This window comes from Musca vetustissima, unplaced genomic scaffold, assembly GCF_032173495.1.
Source record: "Musca vetustissima isolate MV318-11 ecotype Yass unplaced genomic scaffold, APGP_CSIRO_Mvet_v1 utg3046, whole genome shotgun sequence".
NCBI lineage: Eukaryota > Metazoa > Arthropoda > Insecta > Diptera > Muscidae > Musca > Musca vetustissima.
Window position 1 is genome coordinate 57,880 of NW_026887623.1, and position 25,460 is coordinate 83,339.

Here is a 25,460-nt window from a genome sequence, read left to right on the forward strand (position 1 = left end):
TCTTTTACCTGTTTCTGTTATATTTTTTCTGTCTTAATCTTATAGGTTTCGTTTACAGCGATTACAATCTATTTTTCCCTTGGATGATCACAATGGACCGGAAGATCTTCGAGTGACGCAGTGACAGTTAATGAATAACCTACCCCACTAAAAATAAATACAAATTTGTGTACCATTCCCATAAAATCGGACGAAATTATAAGTGGAAACCATATTTACTTCTAAACCAACTTGATACCCCCATTCTAGGATTAATTTGGTGCGCTATGCTAAATTTCGTCTCAATCGGATAAACATTAACGCTTTTGTAGGCTGTAAGTAGCTCCCATATATAATACCCTGATATGTTATGGACCAGAAAAGTATGCAGGTCTAAACAACCAAACCATTCTATTGAGCAATTTATTCAATTGTGGCTGTGTAGTTATGCTACAGATTTCGAAAACCACTTTACTAAATATTTTGGTTAGCTGATTTTCATATTTTTTTGAAAACAAATCAGACACGTTACTTCTGGAGCAACATTAAAAGTAATAATTCATATTTTTTGAAAACTTTCACACAATAAATGCCCTCATTTCCTCCCTCCTTTCATCCCTCCTAAAACTATTATCTAATTAGGGCAACAAAAGTGTTTAGGTAAGTTTCTTCCAACACATATTTTCTCATATCCTACACATTGACAAATTTTCAAGCCATAACAATGAAACCTGGAAATAGTTTACCGTTATAGATAACCAAGGACCAAGTTACTGTGAATCGGGTTCTCTTTGAAAATGTCAAAAATAAAACTGAAAAAAAAAATCGATAAACGAAACTTTATTCACCAACTCCCTCGCTCCGCATATCAAAAGTAATAGGAAAACATCGACACAACAGTAGTTTTGTGAAAATCAAAAAGCACAACAAAAACAACGACAGTCCTGTCCTATGCCAAAAATTAAGTCAATTCATAGCATTTTAAGATAGAGGAAATATTGCAAACACACAAACTCACACATTAAGTGCTTATGTGCCAGTATGAACGCAATGGAAAAGTTTTGCCAAAGCAAGAGGGATATACAAAAGGAAACCCCTTATATTGTTCATATTTACAGTATGTCCTTAGAGTTTGAGTAAAGATGTTGCTTGTAGGGACTTTGAAAAGTTATAACAACAATGTATTTGTTACAATTTTCACGATTCACTTGGACAATATTGATAAGAACAATTTGTAAATGATTTATTTGAACTAATTTTTTAAACGATGTTATCGGGTAAATATTTGAAAATGACATATAAATGGTATTTCTTGTAAATTGTTTCTAACTTTTGATTAAAATGTAGTTAAAACCTAGTAAGTACAGAATCTAAGTCGGAGGAGGTGGACACACATTATTCAACACTAATATGCAAAAAAAAATTTCGTCTCATCTCAAAATTGCAAAAAGTTTGTATATTTTAAAATTAAAACCAGTAAGGAAAGTAGTAAAGTCGGACTGGGCCGACTATATGATACCCTTCACCACTTTGGAGATATTGTACATATGTATCCTGACAAGTGTATGTCAATGTTCCCCCGAAGGAACATACTCATGTCTTTCTACAACATATGATAAATCCGGGCAGATTTAGAATCGTCTGCGTACCATGGGACAAATTTATGGAAAACGATTTATAGAAAAATTGATACACGCCATTCGGTGTTATAAAATTCTACATCATTTGTCGTTGAAATTAATGTCAAAAGTGGACTGGTGTTTTTGTAGTGAAACTTCAAAGTCAAACTTCATACAAATTTTTGTGCCAAAAAAGGCTGAAAAAAGTGAAAACGTTCCCGTAGAAAATTTTATTTATTTTAAAAAGTATTGTAAAAGTTAAACATTTTTCAACGGAACCATGAAGTTTAGGTTATTTTGCAAATACTTCGTTAACATTTGAGTATGAAATTGTGTTTGGAAGTGATTAAGATTTAGTTATTTATATTGAAAATGCGAAAAAAATTAATATTTTTATATTTTAAATGGATAAATAGTTATTATTCGTCCACATTCGTGTCATAATTTTTGGTTTATATTAAAGAGGACATAAATCTGTGTTATATTGCAAAATTTTACGCTGCCCTTTTGTGCCTTTTAGAAGCTATGCGTTGTTTAATACAAGTGTTGTAGCAGTCAAATTAGCTAAAAGTCACATTGATCTCGTGGCTGGTGCTATTGTTGAGTGTTGTGTTTTCTTGTTTTTCATGTTATTTTTTCTAATTATTTTATTGTTGTTATTTTTGTTTCTTTTAATGATATTCTTTGTTACAATAATATTTTGTTTTTGTTTATTTTAATAATATTCATTGTTTTGACAAATAGTGATTGTGTTGTGCAGTTTCAAGTAGTCGGGTAAAAGCGTTCTTTATTAGCATTTTTTTATAGGTACAAATTCGAACGTTGTTTTTTATAATCGTCGAAGCTTATGATGAATTCGAGCGCTCAAACAATGAATGACAAGATGACATTTTTAGCTAAAGAAATCAAAAAAACGCACCAAAACGCTAGAAAAATCTGCCGAAATAACAAAAATATATGTTAATTTAATAAAAATGCACGTGTCGGTTATAGCTGTATCCAGTGGCCATGAGATTAATAATGAAAAATTTCAAATATATGCACACAATGCAGGACGACTTTTTGTTGAAACGTATCCTTTGTATAATATGCCTACCACTTTGCACAAGTTTTTTATTCACGGACCCGAAATTGTGTCAAATGCCCTTTTACATATTGAGCAATTATCAGAAGTTGGTGATGCTGCGGACAGAGATGGCCTGTGAGAAACTGTGACGTAAATGACATACACCCACTCAAAACCATTATGTTTTTTATAAACATTTATCGAGTTGGAAATAACGTATGCTTTACTCAAATTCATATCGAATATCAAAATTTTTTTCTTAAAAAAAAATCGGAATTTTTTACCAGTTCTAGTAAAGAATAGCCAGATATACAGTAAAAATAATATATGTTCTTGAAAATGACTGTATATGGTGATAATATTGAAATAAATGACGTTTACTACATTTTATACAGGTATATGTCGTTTTCGACGTTTACACCTTTTTGACAGTCGAAATCCTGAAAATTCGTCATACGGACCATCCCCGGCTGCGGATGATGACAATGTGGATGATTAACTTTAAGATGTATAAAATTCAATGTTTAAGTTATCATATTGTACTCCTTGCACTATATACCTACACTGATATTTGGTACTACTTAATAAAATTATACTCAAATATACTTAGAAAACATTTTTTTAACTTATTTTAATGGTATTAACTGAAAAATAAAGAAAAATTATTCTAACATAGCTTCCCTGATTTGATCCAAGAAAACATGGTACTCTAACCCACTGTGCGTTGTGCAAAATTACTTGTTAATCGGACAAACATTACGAGTTTAGTGCACCATTTATGAAAAATTGGACGAAAATATATAAGGGGGCTATATCTAAATCTTAACGGATCTTTACGAAACTTAGCACCAATCATTCTAGACTTAATTCAGTACGTTATGCCAAATTTCGTGCAAATCGAAAAATATATTCGGACTTTGGTGCACCATTTACATTAAATCGGACGAAATATATATAGGGCTATATCTAAATCGGAACCGATTTTCACGAAACTTAAAACACATCATTCTAGACTTTATTCAGTACGCTATACCAAATTTCGTGCAAATCGAAAGATATATGGTGTACCACCATTTACCTTAAATCGGATGAAAAAAAGTATATGGGAGGTATATTTAAATCTGAACCGATTTTTCCCAATTTCAATAGGGTTTGTCCTTGGGCCAAATAAGTGAAGCATGCCAAATTTCATCTAATTCGGATCTTAAATGCGACCTGTACTTTATTTACAATTTAACATGGACAGACGGACGGGAGGACATGTATAAATAGACTTAGAAAGTTATTCCATGCATATTCTCAAAAGGAACCATGTGTCTATCTTGTTTCCTTTTGCCTGTTACAAACATATGCACAAAGACATAATACCCTGTACCACAGTGTGGTATAAAAAATCGGTTTAGAAATGACCTAAGTCGAGGTGTTTTTAGGAATCATATTGATGTGGGAACTATATCCATACAAAAATAAAATACTTTACAGACTCAATCGGACAGACTTAGAACCAATTCAAAGCAAACTTGACATAAGCTGGACCGTTAGGATCGAATCGATTGGGTGAATTGGGATTACGCATGACTGTTTTGCAATAACAAAATTAATTCGGTACACTATGCAATGTTTAGTGTCAATCGGAGAAACGTTGAGTATTTTGTGCACCATTTACATGAAATCGTTTGAAAATATATGAGGAACTTATATATAAATCTGAACCTATTTCAAGAACTACTTTCCATTTATATGAAATCGGATGAAAATATATATGGGAGATATATCTAAATGCGAATCGATTTCAACCAAAATTTAAAGTCAAAACGATACGCTATACTAAATCTCGTCGCAATGGTACATATTTTGAGAGTTTGGTGCACCATTTACAGGAAAATGGACATAAATATCAGCTAATTCGACAAATTTTTAGTAATTGGGTTCGTGTGCCAAATTTCATCACAATCTGATAGAAAAGTAATTCTATGAATATTATCGAAAGTAACTACAGATCTATCTTGAATGCATTCGCCTGTTACAAACATATAGACAAAGATATAATACCCTGTACCACAGTAGGTTAGGTTAATTTACAGCCGTTCATACAGAGACATTTGTCCATTGTACTCATCCAGGATATCTGAATAGAAAGGATTAAAGGCAAGTGGAAAAAGGAGCGATAGAGTAAGTTTAAAGAGTAGAAAATTGGTTGGTTCGCCATGTCAAAATCTTTACAAAACTTAGTATCTTCTTGGGGTCTATTCCGCAATAATCCACTCCGTTAATGTCCCATTTGGAAATGAGAGATATAATCCTGCAGTGACCTGTCCCACAACGATTTCTATATTCCTCTTACTATGAGACGGCTGCAAAGAAGTTCTACGGCGAGAGAATTCTAGCCAGATGGTTTTCGAAATCGTGCATCCAGGTTCTGTTGACCATCTGTTTCCGACTACCTCGCAGTAGTTCATACGGATTTTGAAAATAAAGTAGTCTCAATCGGTAGATTTGACGACTGCGAACCAACTCGATCAAGCTCGTCGGCTATCTTATTCCCTTGTATGTCACTGTGTCCTGGAACCCAACATAATTTAACTATGTGTCGTACATCACGAAGAACATCCTTGCAGTCACAAACCGCTTTTGAGTTAATAGTATACGACTTGAGTGTCTTACTATCGACACATATCGTCACCGGTTCTATGTTGTCGGCAGTAATTTTTTTGTACTATCTCAGCCGCTTTCGTGCCTGGAACACGCTGCAAAGATCGTTAATTTTATATGAGTTCTAGTTCATTGCAGTAAACGCCTGTACCAGTACCTTCCTCCGTTTTCCAACCATTTGTAAATATTGACAGACCGGTAAGGAGTCACTTGTCCAGGATTCCCTACTAGGAAACTCTGCTCTAATATCGTTAATGTCGTTATAAGAGGGAGTATGGTCGTTATAAGAGGATGTGTATGGTCTCTGACCTCTTTGCATAGTTTACTCCTCTCTGAAATTTAAACAGAAAATTCAGTGGTTGGAGGACACAAACTGTAGTGTGATTCCTTTTCCACGTTAGCTTCCGGTCAAGGACTGTACCGAGGTATTTTGCTTCTAAACAAAGGGCTAATATAACTCCACCCAAGGATGGCAATCGGATGTTTGGGAGCTTGCGTTCCCTAGTGAAGAGTACCATTACAGTCTTCGTTGCACAGATTTAATAAGGACCCCTGAATGATGTAAGAAGTTTATTCTTATACTATACCACACTATAGTATAAAATCAAGTAGAAACGATGTTAAGTTCGGCCGGGCAGAACTTTTTATAACCTCCACCACATCTTAAAATAATGGGGTCTCCTAGGAAAGAACTATATTAGGACCTTGAACATACCGAGAAGAAAGACGAGGGAAAATATGTTTTAGATTTTCAATATACCGAATAGTAGTGTGCAGTTATATGGCGCTATACAAAAATGGGAATCGATATTGATCATTTTCGCTAGTGATATTTGACACCCAATGAGTATAAAAAATATCACATTACAGCCAATGCAGTTGAAAAAAGTGACCAAAATACCGATTATTGGGGGTACCATATGGAGGCTATCCTGAAACTTGGGTCAATATTTATAATTTTTAGGGCGGAGATGTGTTATACTGTACTGGTACTGTTATATGGGGGCTACACCAAAACGTGGACCGATATATCCCATATGCAATACCAAACATCCTATGAGTACTAGCAATGTCTGTGGAAAATTTCAGAGCTATGTCTTAAATACTGCGATCTCTATCGTGATTCAACACTCGGATAAACAGACGGACATTCGTAAATAAACATAGAATTTTATTCCGATGAAGAATATATATACTTTGTGGGGTCTCCGGTGAATAGTGCAGGTGTGGCAAACAGAAAGATAATTATACACTCCACAATATTGTGTTGGGTGGTAATGTCAAAACATACACCTACATTGAATTCTATGGATGAAGTTTTCTAACCTTCAATAACTCGAAATTCTTAATTATAGTTGCTTCAAAATATCGGTAAATGGGACGGAAACTTTAGAGAGCTATGTCAAAATATGTACCTATATTAAACATTTTTACAAGGCAACCTTCAACGACGTTAACTGGAATTAGGAATTGCGCGTACGATCTAAAATAGGTCGGGGAAATTTTATGGAGGCTATGTTGAAACATAGCACTTATTGGACATTTTGTGGATAGGATATACTGGACCGACAATTTACCAGTCTGAAATATATTCTATCTTGATTTCAAAAGACAAATGAAAGTCGAATTTCTCTCTGTTCAATATATTCAATGGGATCTCCGACAAATATTTGAAGGTATTGTAATAGGAATTATCTTATGGTGGATGTATAAAGACGTTTCGTTACTCAAGTCAATGAGAATTTTATTGGTATCTACATTAACCCTCTGTTTTTTATACCAACTGAGTACTGAAATTTCGGTAAATACAAATCGCAAAATATAAATCAGCTACTGAAGCTTACATATGTGAATCGATCAATTTCAATGTTGAACACCCCACTGATCATACATCTCTGTTGTCAGTTATGTAGTACCAGTGATAACGCAAAGACCAGAGTAAAGTATTAAACCTATGTTCAATTTGAAATATATAAGTAATAAATTTTAAGTATACCTGGACTTGGTAGTCCTGCTAAGACAATATACGAACTTCAAAGGGTTGTTTTTTAAAGAAGGTCACGAAACATTTAAACCTAAACCTTTTATTTTAGTTACAGTTAATGCATATATTGATACATTAGATATATCTTGCTATTTCCCTATCTCAACTGAAGAAAGTAATTTTAAATAAAAATTATTTTGCAGCATCCCATCCAGTCTTTGCAGTAACCCAAACACTCCAGAATAATCTAGACACGACATACTCAAGTCTTTAATAACAAAATTCCTTCTTTTATATTTTTTGTTGTTGAATAATTTTATTTAAATTGATTAATTAGTTTTACATAATATTGACAAAAAAGTTAATTTCGCTTCGATAATTCAATTAAAGAGTGTGTGTGTTTTTTGTTTGGGGGGTTTGATTAAATATATTTATATAATAGAGATTAAAATAAAACAAGCCGTTCTTCATCTTCTTCATTATCATCATCATGATTACATTTTGTATCCTCCCGCCGCTTCTTTATTGTTTTGATATATCGTTTGTATGTTTGTGTGTGTGTGTGTGGGTTGATTTCTAAATTAAACAAATTGATGAGTTTTTAGAAATTCCAGCATACCTTGGACATTGGCGTCGACATTCAGATGACCCTGTGAATTATGATGCTGACCATTTGGCATTTGTCCGTTGCCACCTGGTGGTCCGCCACCTAAGCCAAATCCTGCAGCTGCTTGTTGGCTAAGATGTTGCAAGAACATATCCTGTGGTGGTGGCTGTTGTTGCTGCTGTTGTGGTGGTGGTGGTGGCATTTGTGGGGGACCCATTTGATTCTGTTGTTGCTGTTGGGGAAAAGAGAATTGTCTAAAAGATAGTATGGCTGGATCCATGGCGGTCCAATCGCTGCCACCGCCACCACTGCTATAGCCGGGCTTTTGATTTGCCATATTTTGTGGTTGGCCAAGGTTATCGTGACGTAAGCCCCCCATACCCGGTTGCTGTTGTTGTTGCATATTGCCCAAGTGTGAGCTCCATACATTGGGATTGGGCATCTGTAAGGGATGTGCTGGTTGTTGTTGCTGTGGTGCCATATGTGGAGGATTACCAGCCCCGACATTATTTGTTCCAGGCAAATTCATAAAAGGCAACATTTTACTATTCTGATTGCTGTGCATGCGTGGATCCATGCCCCCATAGCCGGGCATATTGCTATTGTGGTGGCCAAAGCCAGGCGGAGGCATGCGTAATCTTTGCATATATTCCAACATGGGATCTTGATGTGGAGGCGTTGGCTGTGTCTGTGGCTGTTTGGGTGGACCAATTGGATTGGAGTGGGACGTGGGCACATGATTGTGCTGTTGCAGTTGCTGCTGTTCCTCCTCGTTCTCAATTAGTTCGGCCAAAGCCTTCTGTGTTTCAATGAACGGATCAAAGCCCAAGTCATCATCGGCATTGGAATTCTGTAGATATTGTGATTTCAGATGATTCTGATTCCCGTGCATGTTGGAGAGATTTTTATTAAGGGCCTGTTGCTGTTGTTGCTGCTGCAGCTGTTGTTGGTGGTGCATCATGGGATCCATTTTACCATAGAGTTGTTGTTGTTGTTTTTGTTTCTGTTGCTGTTGTTGCAGATGTGAGTTCAGTAAAGAATTTGGATCCAAAAGCTGTGAATTTAATGGTTTATTTTCCAATAAGGACATCATGTGGAAATTGTCACTAAGCGATCCCAAACCTCCAGCTGCAGGGCCACCAATACCTCCGCCATAATGTTGCAGTTTCTGTTGCTGTTGATGCTTGTGAAAATCGAAGAATTTCGACATATTTGTTTCGAATTGCAGCTGCGCTGAATTTTGCAAAAGATTTTCCGTGGACAGATTTGGTTGGTGTTGCAACAAGGGATTTTGTTGGGCCATAAAGTGCGAATGACGTCCCAGATCTGCTCCCAAGGGACCCAGTGGTCCACCCAACTGTGACGCACGCATCGAATTCAGGAGAATGTTGCGCTTCTGTAATTCCTGTAATTTACGTAAATCTTCCTGTGTCTTGAGGTGCAGATGACTGTTGAGGTGCTGTTGGAACTGTTGGTGTTGTTGCATTTTCTCTTCCATTTGTTTGTTTGTCTTAAGTATGACACTCTTGAAGGCATCCTCCCAATCATTGCTGCAATTCAAATTACTCTGATAGCCATCAATACCATTGATGAGGTCGGGTAAATTGGGCATGGTGCGACCCGTCAACAGGGGATCTTCCAGTAGCTTGGCGGTGTTGTTTAATAATGAAGCGGTGTGTTGTTGTTGCAGCTGTTGTTGTTGTAGCGGAGGCAGCTGGGGCATTTTGCCAGAATTCAAACTAAAGAAGCTGCTGTCATCGAATAGGCTCAGCTTGGGCATATCGGCGGCAACAGTTGTTGTGGGAGGTGTCACAGGCTGTGTATTATCTATGGAATTCTTGGGTTTATCACCTTCAGCATTGTCTATTAAGGAATTTATACCATTATACATGGGCGATTTGTTTTTATTGCCAAAAACGGAAAAGTTATCGGGCATATTGGCAGCTGTGCGCTCAATGCTTTCTGTGAATGGACATGTAGCAGATTTTTCTGCTGAGGAGTCTGTTGTTGTTGCTGTGATCTGTGTGGTTGCGGATGGTGACGTTGCAGTTGATGTCGCTGATGTTGTTGTGCTGCTGCTGCTGTTGGTATTGCAAGACTCCTCAATGGAATTGGATTTCTGTATTTGTTGAGGTGTGGCTGTTTCCGAACTTAGGTTTCCGTTGCTGGCGGTACTGCTATTGCTGCTATTGCTAGTGCTACTACTACTGCTGCTGCTGCTACTACTACTAAGGCTGCTGTTACTGCTATTAGAGACGTACATCGTGTTTTCTGTTGTTGAGGTTGTTGTTGATGTGGGTGCTGCTGCTGTTGTTGTTGCTGCAACTTCCTGTTTGCATTCATTTTTAGATTTGTCTCGTTCGCTGGTTGCAGCCTGACTTTTGCAGTTACTGTCCTGCTGGCTGTTGGTCTTTGTTTTGGAGTTGGTTTTGCTGGTCTCAACTGTTTCGCTTCTTGTTTGCTGCTGTTCTTCCTTTCTTTGATTTTGGGAATTATTGGATGCACTGTGGCTTTGTTGTTGTTGTTTTCGATCCCGTTCTTTGTCTGTTGTTCTTGTCTTGTCACTATCCGCCCCGGCCGTTGCTGCTGCTGATTTGTTGTTGTTGCTGTGTGTTGCCTCCACGGAATCTTTGCTTGCAGGATTTGTATTATTGCTGTTATTACTGTTGTGGTTGTTGTTGGTGTTATTGTTGGAGGTGGTGTTTGAATTGGAATTTTTGTTTTTCGTTTTGCCATTCTTTTCCGGTTTTGCCTTTTCTTGTTTTTGTCGTTCTTTTTTACTTTTGGGACCCCCATTCGCCGGATTAACATTCTCCTTTTTACTAACCGGTGATACTGATAAACTGGGCCACGCCTCCGCTGTTGAATGTTGGCCTCCGCCATTGACCACTGCGGCGGTTGTACCACCTCCCGAACTGTCGTGGCCATTGTTAATGGCATTGGCCGATTTACTGGTCACAATGCCACTCGATTTGTAACCAGAATCCGTTGATTTACTATTGCCACTCAGTATGCCAGCGGACGATGCAGATGAAGATGTTGTTGTTGTCGATACCAAACCCCCACTTGATGTCGAATTACTGCCCGTTGTAGCTATTAACGCTTCATGCAGACGTTTCTCATAGTCCTGGTGTTTACCCTGGTGCATTTCCTCCTTGGTAAAGCTAGCTTCCGGATCGCCCAATTCATGTAGATACATACAATCGCTCTTGGGGCATTGTTGATTCTTCATGAAATGGCTACAGTACTTGGTGGTGCCCAAACTAGTCTTTATCAGACGGCCATCGATCATTATGTTATTGACGCTCTGTATGGCCCTCAGAGCATCCGGATTGTTCACATAAGTCACATAGGCTGACGCCGAGGGACCCTGCACGCCCGCATACGTTGTGCTAGGATTAATAACTACTTTATGAATCTTACCATATTTGCCGAAATACTCGTGCTTCTTGAGGATCTCAGCATCCGCCAGCCTGGGTGGCAAGCCCACCACAAATACCAAGTTCTTTTGCACGACACGCACATTGGCCAGATGTTTGCGATTTTCGGTGATCTCCTGCTTGCGCTTCTGGTCGCGTTGGCGTTTTTGGAATTTAAAGGCAACCATTTCCTCCTGGCTGAGGGGCTTGAAATCAGCTGGATTCTCGGGGTATTCCTTGCGGCATGCGGGACACAGCTGATTTTCATCGGTACGTATTCTGTGCCAGCAGAATCTGCATATTTGATAGCCACAAGTGCAGGGAAAGAAGTTGAGATCATCAACCTCCAATGGCTCCATGCACAGTGGGCACTCCACAATCTCATCAGTGTTGTTTAGATTATTCATAGTCGAAATTTTCCAGGAAGTAGGGCGGGCAGCACAACTTCTCGGGATGAAAGTCTATGAAAGAGCGAAAGAGTTACTGACGTTGCTTTTGCTGTGGTTGTTGTTGTTGCTGCTTTGGGCGACAACGACGACGACGGCGACAACGAATGGATGAATTGATGGTTGATTGGTTACTCTGCCACAAAAGCAAGCAAGCCAGCAATCAATCAACAGTTTTCTTCTTACTCTAAAAAAGTCTTCTTCTTCTTTCGATTTTTTCTTCTCCTTTTCCAGAGCTCGTTTCGCTAAATTCGCAAAGATGTGTGTTTTCCTTTTGATCGGATTGTTGTACTTGTCTTGGGATTTCTCTCTTCCACAACGAAGAAAAGTTTTTCCCAAATCGCTCGATCTCGTTGAATTACAAAAAACTGATTTTCTCGGACCCTCTCGAACAACGACGACTACGACGACGATGAATATGTTTGTGGTGACACAACTATTTCACAGTTAAGAAAAGTGTTGTCAATATCATTGATTGGTAGGCTAATGAGGGGGAGTATCAATATCTCATTCAACAAACCTATAAAAATCCGTTGAGTTTATGCAAAAAATGTCAATAATCAGGGGCTCCTGGTATTCTTCTATATATGTATATACGGCAATTCATATAAATAAATAATTCTACACGTTAACCTTCAGTAACTTTTTTTATTTCCATCAGCAGTGCTAATATTTTGGGGAAACTAACAAATTGATTATAAAGTATTCGGTAGAGAAACTGCCGAATGGGTACACGGCAAGCGTTTGGAGCGTGGGAACGTTGATGTGGATTAGAATTGAGATAAAATGGTAAGAAAACAAAATTGCATACTAACAATATAGTATATAGTGTTCGAGTAGTATTAATTAATTACAATTACACTGTTATTTTTATTAAATAGTGATTTTTTATTCATTTATTTAATAAATGGTTAATCAGCTGAGACGCCAGAAAAGCGTTGCATGTAACTTAGCCGCACTGAGTATTTGGTATTTAGCAATTTGATTTTCTTGTTATTACTAATCGATGAATTGAAATCGCACTATTGTTGTCTCTTTTCCTCTAACTGTTGTCAATACATACCTTTTGTAGTTGGTAATTGCTTTGTTCTTTGCTATCTCTTTTTAACAAAATAGCAGGAAAAGTAATATCAAAGGTTTGGCTTAAATATAGCTGATAGCGTATAACGTATGACGATAAAACGTATATTCTGAATTATAACAACAGTCATTGATAATTTCAAATATAAGTGAAAAAGTATTTAAGTTTTGTCCGGCCGAACTTTTTATACCGTCCTCCATGAGGTGGACATTGAATATACTTAAAATCCAACGGGACTTTTATAAATTGGTTTTGTTATGTCCACAGGAAATGAAATATTCAAATTTAGGTTTTAAAATTGGAATAAAATACCATACCGTAAAACGTGCACAAAATCCTCAAGGTACCGAATATTGGATGGTAGCGTTATATGGCGCTATACGAAAAAGTGATACATCCAATTTTGAGATATATAGTGATTTCAACAGACGGACGTTGTTTAATCCACATTGAGATTTATTCGGATCAAGAATATATATAATCCATGGGGTCTCAAGCACAAAATCCTCAAGGTACCGAATATTGGGTGGTAGCGTTATATGGCGCTATACGAATATGGTGATTTTAACAGACGGACGTTGTTTAATCCACATTGAGGTTTATTCGGATCAGGAATATATATAATTCATGGGGTCTCAAACAATTTAATATTCACTCCATCTTATGGCGGAGAGTTTATGGCCAAGATAGACCTCTCTTAATCATTTGTGGTTGAAAAGGTTAGAGTGTTTATCTCATATCTAGCAAACATTTGATGTTCGATCGTTTTCGTCTCTTTTTTATCGCCGCATAGACTGCTGAATTCTTAGTGGCAGTAAGATATATGACGATAAACATCCTTATCTAATAATTTCTGTCGTATATGTACAATAAACTGTCGATAGAATAAACGCAGCACTGATTTGAAATCGGACAAAATTAAATTAGTGATCTATATAGATATATAAACCTACTTTAATTTATTTAAATACATGCTATTCTGATATATGCAAGATTTCATGTCAATTCGGTTGAATAGAGTCGTTATATGAAATCGAACAAACGTATTGACATGTGCACCATTTTACAGAAAATCGGACGAACGAGTATATAGGAGCCAATTCTAAATCTGAACCTGAAAATAAATTTAGACTCGATTCAGTTCGATAATCCAAATTTCGTCTGATCGGACAAAATATTGGTGTTTAGTACACCATTTACTATAGTATATTATATTATAGTATGGTATTCCAAATTTCGTTTTAATAGGACAAACATTGGGAGTTTAGTGCACTATTTACATAAAATCGGAAGATCATATATGGGAGCCTATATCTAAATCTGAACCGGTTTCAACGAATCTTATCACACATTATTCATGGCTCAATTAAATACTCTATGCACAATTTCGTGTAAATTGAAAGAAATATGGAGACTTTGGTCCATAAAAATAAAATCGGTCGAAAGTATATATAGGAAGTTTAGTGCACAATTTATATAAAATCGGATGAACAAATATATCGGAGCTAAATCTGAACCCAAAATCTTAATCTGTCAAACGGACAATCATTAATAGACTCAGAAAGTAATTCTATGGATATTTTAAAAAGAAAACATGGGTCTCTTTCGTTTCCTTTTGCCTGTTACAAATATATTCAAAGGGCTTACTACCCTGTAGTGAAGGGTATAAAATAGAGACCTGATTCTGCAACGGTCTTTGGTGATCAATCAAAATTTACATGCATCCGTATTAAGCGACGACTTAACAAATCGCCATTTTGTAAAATTCTATTTTTAAGCCCGTGGGCGTATTAATCTTTTTAAACTTTTTTAATCGCGTCCTTCTTTTGAGCCGTCCGAAGACGAACTGATCGATAAATATTTAGGACCAAAATTTTTTTTCTGTCGATTCAGTGACCACAATTACGACCGGAATGAAAGGATTTGGCCACCAAATAAGCATGTTTGTTTTGTGGTGCTTTGGCTCCTGAGAATACCCTGTACCACAGTGTACTGAAGGGTATACAAAAAGAGACCTTATTCTGCAATGGTCTCTGATGATCAACTTTGGTGATCAATAAAAAATACCATGCAGGTTCCGCTCTGACCAAAGGCGACACATACATTTTTCCTGTAATGATCGATTAATATTTAGGACCAAGAATTTTTTTCTGGTCGATTAAGCAACCACAATTACGAACGGAATGAAATGATTTGGCCACCAAAAAAGCATGTTTGTTTTGATGATGAGAGAGCTGCTCTCTCTCTTCCTTGCTCTGGCTCCTCGGAATAAATGAAGTCCTTGTGAAGATTGATCATCTGTTGTTTTCATAATAAGTGGCCAATTTCTGCCAACCTTATCAGATAAAATGCAGGTTGCTTTAGTAATTTTATCAAACTGTGCCGAAGTCAATGGTCTTCACTAGGAAACGTAAGATCCCAAAAATTCCCTCTGCTCTTCTTGTATGCAGCTCTAACTGGAAACTAAATACCTAGGAACAGTCTTTGACCACAAATAAACATGGAAAATTAATATAGAGGAAAGTACTACGAGAGTTCTAGTGCCACTTTACTCATGCAAGAACTCCATAGGTAAGAGCTGTAGATTAAAACTGGAGATCGCACCTTAGATGGACGTTACGGTTGTTCTCTCTATACTAACCGTATTATTTGCAAGTTCAAATGAACTCTCTAGTCCAAACTAAATAATGTGCAGTGATGGGCAAAGCTCCTTATAGTTGAGGCTTTCAGAAATACACAGGAAGCTGCTTTGGAAGTAATTCTTAATCGCCAGCCACTGGATGAATTGTTTCACATCTAAACAACAGAATGTGCTGTGAGGTTTAAAGAAACGGGTTTCACATCTAAACAACAGAATGTGCTGCGAGGTTTAAAGTAACGGGATCTTAGTAAACATAACACTCTTGGCATGGTCGTATATTTAACACGATTGGAAAACGTGAATGAATGAATAATTGATTGAAAGTGACTACATATCTCCTATCTTCGACTTTTAGCATTTCAATATAATTATTCCGAACAGGGAATTCAAAGCAAATGCAATAAGGTGTACTGCGATGGTTTGAGTATCCGGTGTGCCGAACTTCAAAATCCATCTGACCGCAAGGTTTACGATGTGGATCTACCTCATGGCTCTGCAAGATCAGGTCTGTCACATCTTATTTGAATGACATTGGAGTAGACTATTGTGAGCTTCTAATTGTAAGTTCCATAGCGCAATTGTAAGTTCCATAACGTTGGTTTGTTAAAATTATTAATCTTCTGTGATTCCAGCAATTCCTTCAGATGTACAAATTCATTATTATATACTTTGCCATAGTATGGAGAGAAAACTATTAGCTTAATTTTATTTTACATTACTTTCGAAATCTTTCGATAGAAAATGTATATTTTACAATAACAAATTAACTACAAAGATCCATAAGACGCAATAATAACAATCAACATACACATCCCTTTTATGTTGATGGCTCTACGGTTTTATTGTGTTTGGCAACCGCTTCCTGGGCTTTACTCAATTTTAGTTGTCCCTCGGCGGCACGTGAACGCATCTCCTCTTCTACGGATTTGTTAAGGGTTTTCGAAATTGCCTGCTTAATTTTTTGATGTTCATTGAATTTGGATTTCTTGGCCTGAATTGGTGCATCTGTAAGCAAAAAATATGAAATCAATTCAGTTCTTTATGTTTACAAAAAAAAGAATTACTTGATCTCCTTGTAAAAGCGGCACTGTTCTTTTGTTTCTGTTTCTTCTGGATACTCGCTGGAAGCTTAGCCTTTTTGAATTTGCCTTGGACCATATTGTTGAAATTAAATTTTAATTTTTGTTAGAAAAATAAAAAACGTGTAGTGTTATTGTTTTGTTTTGAATTGCAAGAGAAATAAATAGTAGAGTTGGGTAGTTCCGGAACGAACTAGTTCATTGGAACTATTCCGAGAAAGGAACGAACGGAACTAGTTCCAGTTCTTTAATTAATATAATTCCTTTCTCTGATCCAGTTCCTTTTTTGAACTATTTGAAGCAAAGGAACTGTATGGAGCAAAGGAACTATTTGGAGCATAGGAACTATAAAGAGCAAAGGAACTATATGGAGCAAAGGAACTATATATGGAAAAACGCAAGGTAGATATACAAGGTAGCCGCATCGGCGAATTTCTACAACAAACATCGGTTGTTGTATTTTGATATGTCAAAAATATTTTGCAAAAACAAACAGATTGACAAGATTTTTTTACAAAAATTCTTGTAGAAAATGTTAATAAAAGTAGTGCCAAAAAAGCTTTTCGAAATTCGGAGATTTTCATTTATAATTTTGTTTTTTAATTTTTTGGTTCAACATTACAACAACATTTTTGACATTTATTTGTCCAACAGCTGGGCCGATGCGGCTACCTTATTAAATATACCTTGGAAAAACGAAAAAAAAATAATACAAGAGAGAGAGAGAGAGAGATTCAAAAGAACAAGACTCCAGCCTTCATAAAATTCGCTTGTTAATCGTCGTTCTGCCAAGACTCAAGCGACGTCGTACGCAAACCTTCGCCAACAAATGGTCTGTTCCAGTACTTTTTATACCCTCCACCATAGTATGGAGGGTATATTAATTTTGTCATTCCGTTTGTAACTCATCGAAATATTCATTTCCGACCCTATAAAGTATATATATTCTTGATCAGGGTAAAATTCTAAGACGATCTAGCCATGTCCGTCTGTTGTAATCACATCTTCTGAAGGAATTGAGATAGGGTGCTGAAATTTTGCATAGGGTTGTCTTTTGTCTGCAGGCAGGTCAAGTTCGAAGATGGGATATATCGGTCCACGTTTAGGCATAGCTCCCATATAAGGGTACCCCCCAATTTTCGGTATTTTGGGGTTCTTGAGCGCGTTTTTCAAGCGAATTTGTAGTAAATGTATCCACAAAAAATTATAAATATAGGTCCACTTTTTCTTGTAGCCCCCATATAACGGTACCTCCTAATTTTCAGTATTTTTTGGGTTTTTATCGTATTTTTCACCGAATTGGCTGTAATTTAGTATTTTGAGTTCTTAGCAGGTACCAAATCTCTCCACAAAAAAATTTAAATATAGGTCAATTTTTTCTGGTAGCCCCCATATATGGGCACCCCAAATTTTCGGTATTTTGAGGTTCTTAAGCGCGATTTTCAACCGAATTCGCTGAAATTTGGTACAGTGGGTTCATATTGGGTACCAAATATCTCTATTTAAAATTATAAATATCGGTCCACTTTTTCATTTCAAATACCTGTCAGTATACCTGTGGTGGAGGGTATCCAAAGTTCGGCCCGGCCGAACTTAACGCTTTTTCACTTGTTTAATAGTAAAGCTAGTAAAAGGGAAACATTTCAAGTCTCAGAGTACAAAATAATTTGAAAAGTTCGGGAACGCAAATCTAGTAAATATGCCAAAATTAGATGGCAATACTTCAAAATCAACATAACAAAAAGTTTACAAAGAGAAAGCCATTTTGTTTTGTGCTCTCTTAAATTTGATTCAATGCTTTACCAGTTTTATGGGTTCAGGAACGGTTTTCGAGTAAAAAGTTGCAAAACTTGTAAAATTAGTAGATTCTTTTAGGTTTTGGAACGGAGCTAAAATAAAAACGACGACTGAAAAAATTGAAAAACGTTCCACCTGCTAACGAATGGGAGGAGAAGACAAAATGGCCGATAAAGATGAACTCAAAATGGTATAACCGAAAGTTAATGAGGTGGGATAGAGACTAAATGGAAACCGTGTTGTTTACGAATGAGGTTGAGGCAAATTATGATTAGGGATAAGTAAATCGACTTTCGATAAATCGATTAGAGAATTTGAGATGTTAGTTTATCGATTTTTGCTTGGAATTTTTAAAAATGGGCCTTGGAACGACCAAGGTATATTTAATAAGGTAGCCGCATCGGCCCAGCTGTTGGACAAATAAATGTCAAAAATGTTGTTGTAATGTTGAACCAAAAAATTAAAAAACAAAATTATAAATGAAAATCTCCGAATTTCGAAAAGCTTTTTTGGCACTACTTTTATTAACATTTTCTACAAGAATTTTTGTAAAAAAATCTTGTCAATCTGTTTGTTTTTGCAAAATATTTTTGACATATCAAAATACAACAACCGATGTTTGTTGTAGAAATTCGCCGATGCGGCTACCTTGTATATCTACCTTGGGAACGACCATGGCCATGGTATAATAATAAAAGGTAACAGCAAGTGTTGTTGTATAAAAAACGATACAACAACCACATGGAAATTTGTTGTTATAAGTTCTACTAGTGTCAACTCATTTGACAGAAAAATGTAAACAAAGAAACAAATTATCATCAAATTATAAATTATTTTTATTTTGAAAATGGAATATTTTCGAATCCTCAAAATAAAAATTGAAAAACATGAATGAAAATCTATCAAATTTATATTTCTATCGCTTCCACATCTTTCCTTTAATTGAGCCATTGCCATATATAGCATTTCCACATTAAATGAAACCTTTTACAAATTAAATGAACCCTTTTCCAAATTAAATGAAACCTTTTCCAAATTAAATGAAACCTTTTCCAAATTAAATGAAACCCTTTCCAATTAGAATGAAACTTTTTCCAAATTAAATGAAACCTTTTCCAATTGAAATGAAACCTTTTACAAATAGAATGAAACTTTTTCCAAATTAAATGAAACCTTTATTCTCATCCAAGGAAATATAATATTTGCAGTAATTTTAAGCCAATATTTGAAAATGAAATCAAAGAATAATAACAAATATAGTTGTATGGCTATGTAATTAACATAAATATTCTTTAATTCGGTGTGATTACATTTAATATCTTTACTACATAAAACTAAATAAATAGTAATACAAACTGGGGTATTTCTTGACATTTTAATAAATAAATATTTAAGAACAAGAATTGAATACCCGGTCCTAAATGCGAAATACATATTTGACTTAATAAATTGTTGATGATAAGGTAACTGCTTATCTTAATGAAGGGGTTCCCGACTTGCAGCTTGTGGGATTTTCAAAACCATGTCCATAACGTAGTTAGAACAATCTTGCCGAGTAAGCTTTTGAATACTTCGCTCGATTACATCAACAATGTTATGTTCCATTAAAACGTCACACAGCTCAGCTCTTGGACATAATTTTATTTTTGAAAATGCATTTTCGATTGGATTTAGCATTGGAGAATAAGTCGGTAAGAATTTAAGGTTGCATCTTTTGGATTCGATCAAATTTTTTATGTCATGTCGCTTGTGTATTTGTGTAATTTTTCTCCTTGTTGGGGTAGCCATTTTGTAAAGTCGTAATCCATTTTCTATGCAGCTTGTGGAAATATTTATATCATTTTCTCTCAACAGTTTAGTTTTTATGGCTTTGAGGGTAATTCCAGGTTGACTTTCTATATACAACTCGATCAGACTTAAAACTTGTGGTGTCAACAACTTAGTTCTATTTCCTCCACGCCTATTTTCCTTCAATGTTCCAAAATTTTGTTTGTAATTACTTCACATTGTCGAGAGTTTACTTTTTTGGATGTTCACATTATCGAGAGTTCACTGTATTTAAAAATAGCAACGTTTAAAATAAATGCGAACTTGATTTTAGCTCGGGAAGCTCTGATAATTGGGAACCTGAGGAAGAATCAATATCCTCGCCAAGTATTGCAAGTGGAAATGCTCCAGAACCTACCGAAGCTACATCTACAAGACCCCGAAACAAATTGGGTCAGTATAACAAAATAACAAAATACATGAAATTGTTATTATTTAAATTCTATGAAGAGGGGAGAACCATTTCCGAGGCTGCAAATTTAACCTGCATAAACCTAAATTCCGAAAAAACATTTATAAGAAGATACAAACAAAATTTTGGAACATTGAAGGAAAATAAGCGTGGAGGAAATAGAATTAAGTTGTTGACATCACAAGTTTTAAGTCTGATCGAGTTCTATGTAGAATTACCCTCAAAGCCATAAAAACTAAACTGTTGAGAGAAAATGATATAAATATTTCCACAAGCTGCATAGAATATGGATTACGGAAATTAAAAATTACGTTGAAGATGGCCTCTATCGAAATAGAACGAAAGAATGACTCCAGAACATTAGGCTTGAGACAAAAATATGCTCAAGACTTTACAAAATGGATACCCCAACAAGGAGAAAAATTAATATTCATTGATGAGTGTGGATTTAATCTTCACATACGAAGAACCCAAGCCCGTTCAAGACAAGGAACAAGAGCACACATTGTGTTGCCTACGGTCAGAGGAGGTAATGTCACACAATCGTTTCTAATTCCAGTGTCAATGCAGACAGATTTAAATTATTTATAGATATTTTTTTTTGAGAAAATCAATCCAGAGTTGGAAAATAACGCTCAAATATACAAGCGACATGACATAAAAAATTTGATCGAATCCAAAAGATGCAACCTTAAATTCTTACCGCCTTATTCTCCAATGCTAAATCCAATTGAAAATGCATTTTCAAAAATAAAATTATGTGCAAGAGCTGAGCTGTGTGACGTTTCAATGGAACATAACATTGTTGATGTAATCGAGCGAAGTATTCAAAAGCTTACTCGGCAAGATTGTTCTAACTACGTTATGGACATGGTTTTGAAAATCCCACAAGCTGCAAGTCGGGAACCCCTTCATTAAGATAAGCAGTTATCTTATCATCAACAATTTATTAAGTCAAATATGTATTTCGCATTTAGGACCGGGTATTCAATTCTTGTTCTTAAATATTTATTTATTAAAATGTCAAGAAATACCCCAGTTTGTATTACTATATATTTAGTTTTATGTAGTAAAGATATTAAATGAAATCACACCGAATTAAAGAATATTTATGTTAATTACATAGCCATACAACTATATTTGTTAATATTCTTTGATTTAATTTTCAAATATTGGTTTAAAATTAGTGCAAATATTATATTTCCTTAGGTAAGAATAAAGGTTTCATTTAATTTGGAAAAAGTTTCATTCTATTTGTAAAAGGTTTCATTTCAATTGAAAAAGGTTTCATTCTATTTGTAAAAGGTTTCATTTCAAGTGGAAAAGGTTTCATTTAATTTGGAAAAGGTTTCATTTAATTTGAAAAAGGGTTCATTTAATTTGGAAAAGGTTTCATTTAATTTGGAAAAGGGTTCATTTAATTTGTAAAAGGTTTCATTTAATGTGGAAATGCTATATTTATTACCCACGACTGTATTATATATACTCCCCAAAGTCCACCCTTCAACCATCACAACTGAAGAACGTAAACCATTGTAGTAATTATCTAAATTCGTATTGGAAGTACAATGGTAGGTCATGAATGCAACTTATGTCAAAGATGAGTTCACACACAAAACGATTCAGCTCTTCTGGAATTTTTGATTTCTTTCTGTAGCCGGCTAAAATGGGGATTTTGTATTCATTCAAGGCCATATTGACGTACTTCTCAGCTCCGGTAATTAGGATCGACGCTGATCGCTACTTATTTTGGCCAGCAGTGTACGCTTGTTGACCTCTGGAGTACAACCGTTGCGTACAGCCACGTTACTCTCTTCAATAGATGAATTTATAATTGCGCTTTCCAGCATTCTATCAATGCATTCCATTATTGAAGAAGATACACATGAACATTCGAGAGCAGAATTGATATCTTCCAGCTTCACATTGTTGAAGGCTCGTTCGAATTTAGGGTATTCCTAATTATGAAGTCTAGTAACTTTTCGAGTGTCTTGAGTAGAAAGCATGGTACAATTATAAAAGGTAACAGCAAATCCCAGCTGATTTGAATCCAACGTAATACTAGTGTCAATATTAATTTGACAAATTATGTTTTTAAAAATGACCCAACAGGAAAAATGGGAACGGATACAATTTGAAATTGAAATTAAATGTGCTCCAGTATTCAATTTACTCAATCTGCCTGCTGGGAAAGTTTGAGGAAGCACATCTTTCATCAAGGAATAACTCGCTATTCCCAGCATTTTCATATGTGTTACACATATATATTGTGGGGTGCGCCTCTGTTTGCTATTGAAAATAAGAAGAAGCATGCATATTTACGATCATTCACAATAGTCAAACCATATGTTTGTGAATAATGTCAAACAAAACACGACTGAGAGAAATGGAATAAATTATAAACAAAAGAAAAAATATGATGACAGGAGCCTTTCTTCCTGATTAAATGGATAAATTTCGTTCCTTTTTTGATTTGACCTTTGATGAAGATTGGTTGTGTGGCCCTGATAGAGTGAAGAAAATACATCGTTTTTAAATTCCAATTCGAACTTTTTTATTGTGGAATATTGTTTTTGAACTTGAAAGACAACACAAAACAGCAATACAATACAAACAGAAACCAACTGAAAGTGCATGAACATTTGGAAAAAAAAACAATTTTGCTTAAAATAAAATTAAAAAAGGAAATATCCGGAGCCACAGCATCGCGCATCCAATCCAACGAGGGAGAATCATCACTTTATGGCATGACCAGTCCGGCATGCCCAGGTATCTTGCCAAAGCGACTACCAACTTTGAACTCTGGACGGACAGACGGACGACCAGCTTCGAATTTAATATATTCCAAAGCTAATCTTGCTATAAAAAAAAAATTGAACAAAATTAAAGGGTGAACAAGTGCATTTACTTTATATATATCAATTGTGGTCACCTGTTGTTTTTTTCGTTCTAATTCGGGGTTGAGCTCAGGCCAGGATTAGGGACCACCAACATAGACAGCCTTCAATGTGTAAAGGCAGATACGCCTTGGTTGCCCCTTTCTATATATTTGAAATATAAACAAAAAGAAACAAGAAAATATAAAAAAATACTGGAATGTATTAAAAAAAAGGCTACTATATACTTACGAACATACCATACGCGAGCTTTGGGGAAGATTACCCTGAAAATAGTGGAGAAAAAAAGATGGTAATTAATGATATGATTTTCTGTAAATAGATTGAAATGTATTTAGTGTGAGGGATATTTTAGGCGGGTGGTAAAGATGGGATAAAATATGGTAAGTCAAGGGTCAGATCTGGGACGTCCAGTATGAGTAGACGTCATGGCGAGAGGTGTTCTCGGAGGGAGGGCTATCTCCTGGCTGGTCAGCCGCCAGGAGCACTGTTTCTGTGAAGAAAACTAATGTTATTTTGGGATTTGGTTGCAGTTAGGTGAACGTTTTCTTCTATTTAATTTTTTTTGTTGACATGTTTCAGGCTTCTTTTTACCCCCTTTTTGATTTAGTTTGAAGTCCGGTATGATTTTTTTTGTTTGTTCAACCGAAAAGATCTGCAAGTGGCAAGAACCAACCCCCAATCCGACGAGCCATAGCCGCGCTAAACGCCAGCATACCGGCAACGCCACTTAATGGTCAACACAGCGATTTCATTTCGTTTTTCTTGAACACGGTTGTTACAAAATGGCGCCCAACGTGGGGCACGAGACATGTTAGCTTTTAATAATTTTTAGTCGTATTGTGTAAATGTGTTTACCATGAATCTTTTATGAGTCCCGTCTAGGTTTAATTAAGAGTCCTGACGCGTTGCTTCATCGAAGACTCAGGTAAACATCATTTATATTTGGGAAAAATATGATTTTTATTATTTTTTTTCTAGTGGCTTAGTCGTTCTAGTTTAATACTTCTAATGGCACTAGCTTTTTAATAAACTTTCATATTTTAGTAAAGTTAAAATTTCAGATTTCTTAAAGTTATATCGTTGAAGAAATTCGTCTGGTTTATCAGTTCTCATTTGTGGAGACCCGTCCAAGCAGCCTATAAGAAGGCAGGTGACGCGCTGCTACGCAAATATGAATTGTTATTCTCAAACGAATTTGTTAATTTGGGTTTTTTAGATTTTAGTTTCTGTCTATATTTAATTTCAGTACCCGGAATTTGGTAGCTGATCTCAGACTTACCTAGAGTTTCCATTCGGTCCTGCGACAATTTTGGCTTCCGACCATTGGTCGTATTGTCATGGAATCTTTTAAGGGAGGTCTGAGTAAGCCGCCTATTCCATTTTAATTTTTCAGTCCATTTCAATTCTAGTTTTGCCAGTGTAGCTCACCAAATCCCTGTAAAAAGTGAAACATATTAAAATTCATACAGAAACAGTTTATTTGACCTTGACTTACCACTATTTTGACCAGAAATCCACCACCTAACATTATTTGAATTTTTCCAGTTTATTTTCATCAAAATTATTCTGCCGGATAATAGAATTTGTAAAAGTGAAAAGTGTGAATTAATTGTGAAAGAACTGAATTACATTGAATTTATTTTTTTAGTTTACTTACCACAATTGTTTTTATTTTTTTTTTCTTTAATTCAAACCATCGTGTGGTTTACTTTCGAGCAAATTCTTTTGACAGATTTCTTTTTGATTTTTTATCGCTTTTTCTGAATTTTTTTTGTTTACTAATTTGGTTATATCAAAAAGCAATATGCCTCTTACTAGAGCTGCGAGTGCAGGTTTGGCAGGTAGACCGATATTAGGGCAAAATGGGGTGGTAACCACTTCCGAATCTACAGCCGTAAGCAGTGTTGTTACCGCGGTTCACAGCGCACCTTCTAACGCACAACAGGTTACA

General features: G+C 35.8%; 2 protein-coding genes across 2 annotated transcripts; both read right to left on the bottom strand.

The window, feature by feature from the left end:
* Positions 1-7,857: 7,857 nt before the first annotated feature.
* Positions 7,858-11,750, bottom strand: LOC133335243 (putative mediator of RNA polymerase II transcription subunit 26). The gene has a single exon (XM_061543536.1). It carries the CDS (start codon positions 11,731-11,733, stop codon positions 7,882-7,884), a length of 3,852 nt encoding a protein of 1,283 aa, XP_061399520.1. The 5' UTR covers positions 11,734-11,750; the 3' UTR covers positions 7,858-7,881.
* A 4,561-nt stretch (positions 11,751-16,311) lies between these two features.
* Positions 16,312-16,652, bottom strand: LOC133335245 (uncharacterized). Its single transcript, XM_061543537.1, has 2 exons — positions 16,559-16,652; positions 16,312-16,499 (listed from the first exon to the last, which is right to left on the bottom strand). Exons 1-2 carry the CDS (start codon positions 16,650-16,652, stop codon positions 16,312-16,314), a joined length of 282 nt encoding a protein of 93 aa, XP_061399521.1.
* Positions 16,653-25,460: the final 8,808 nt, after the last annotated feature.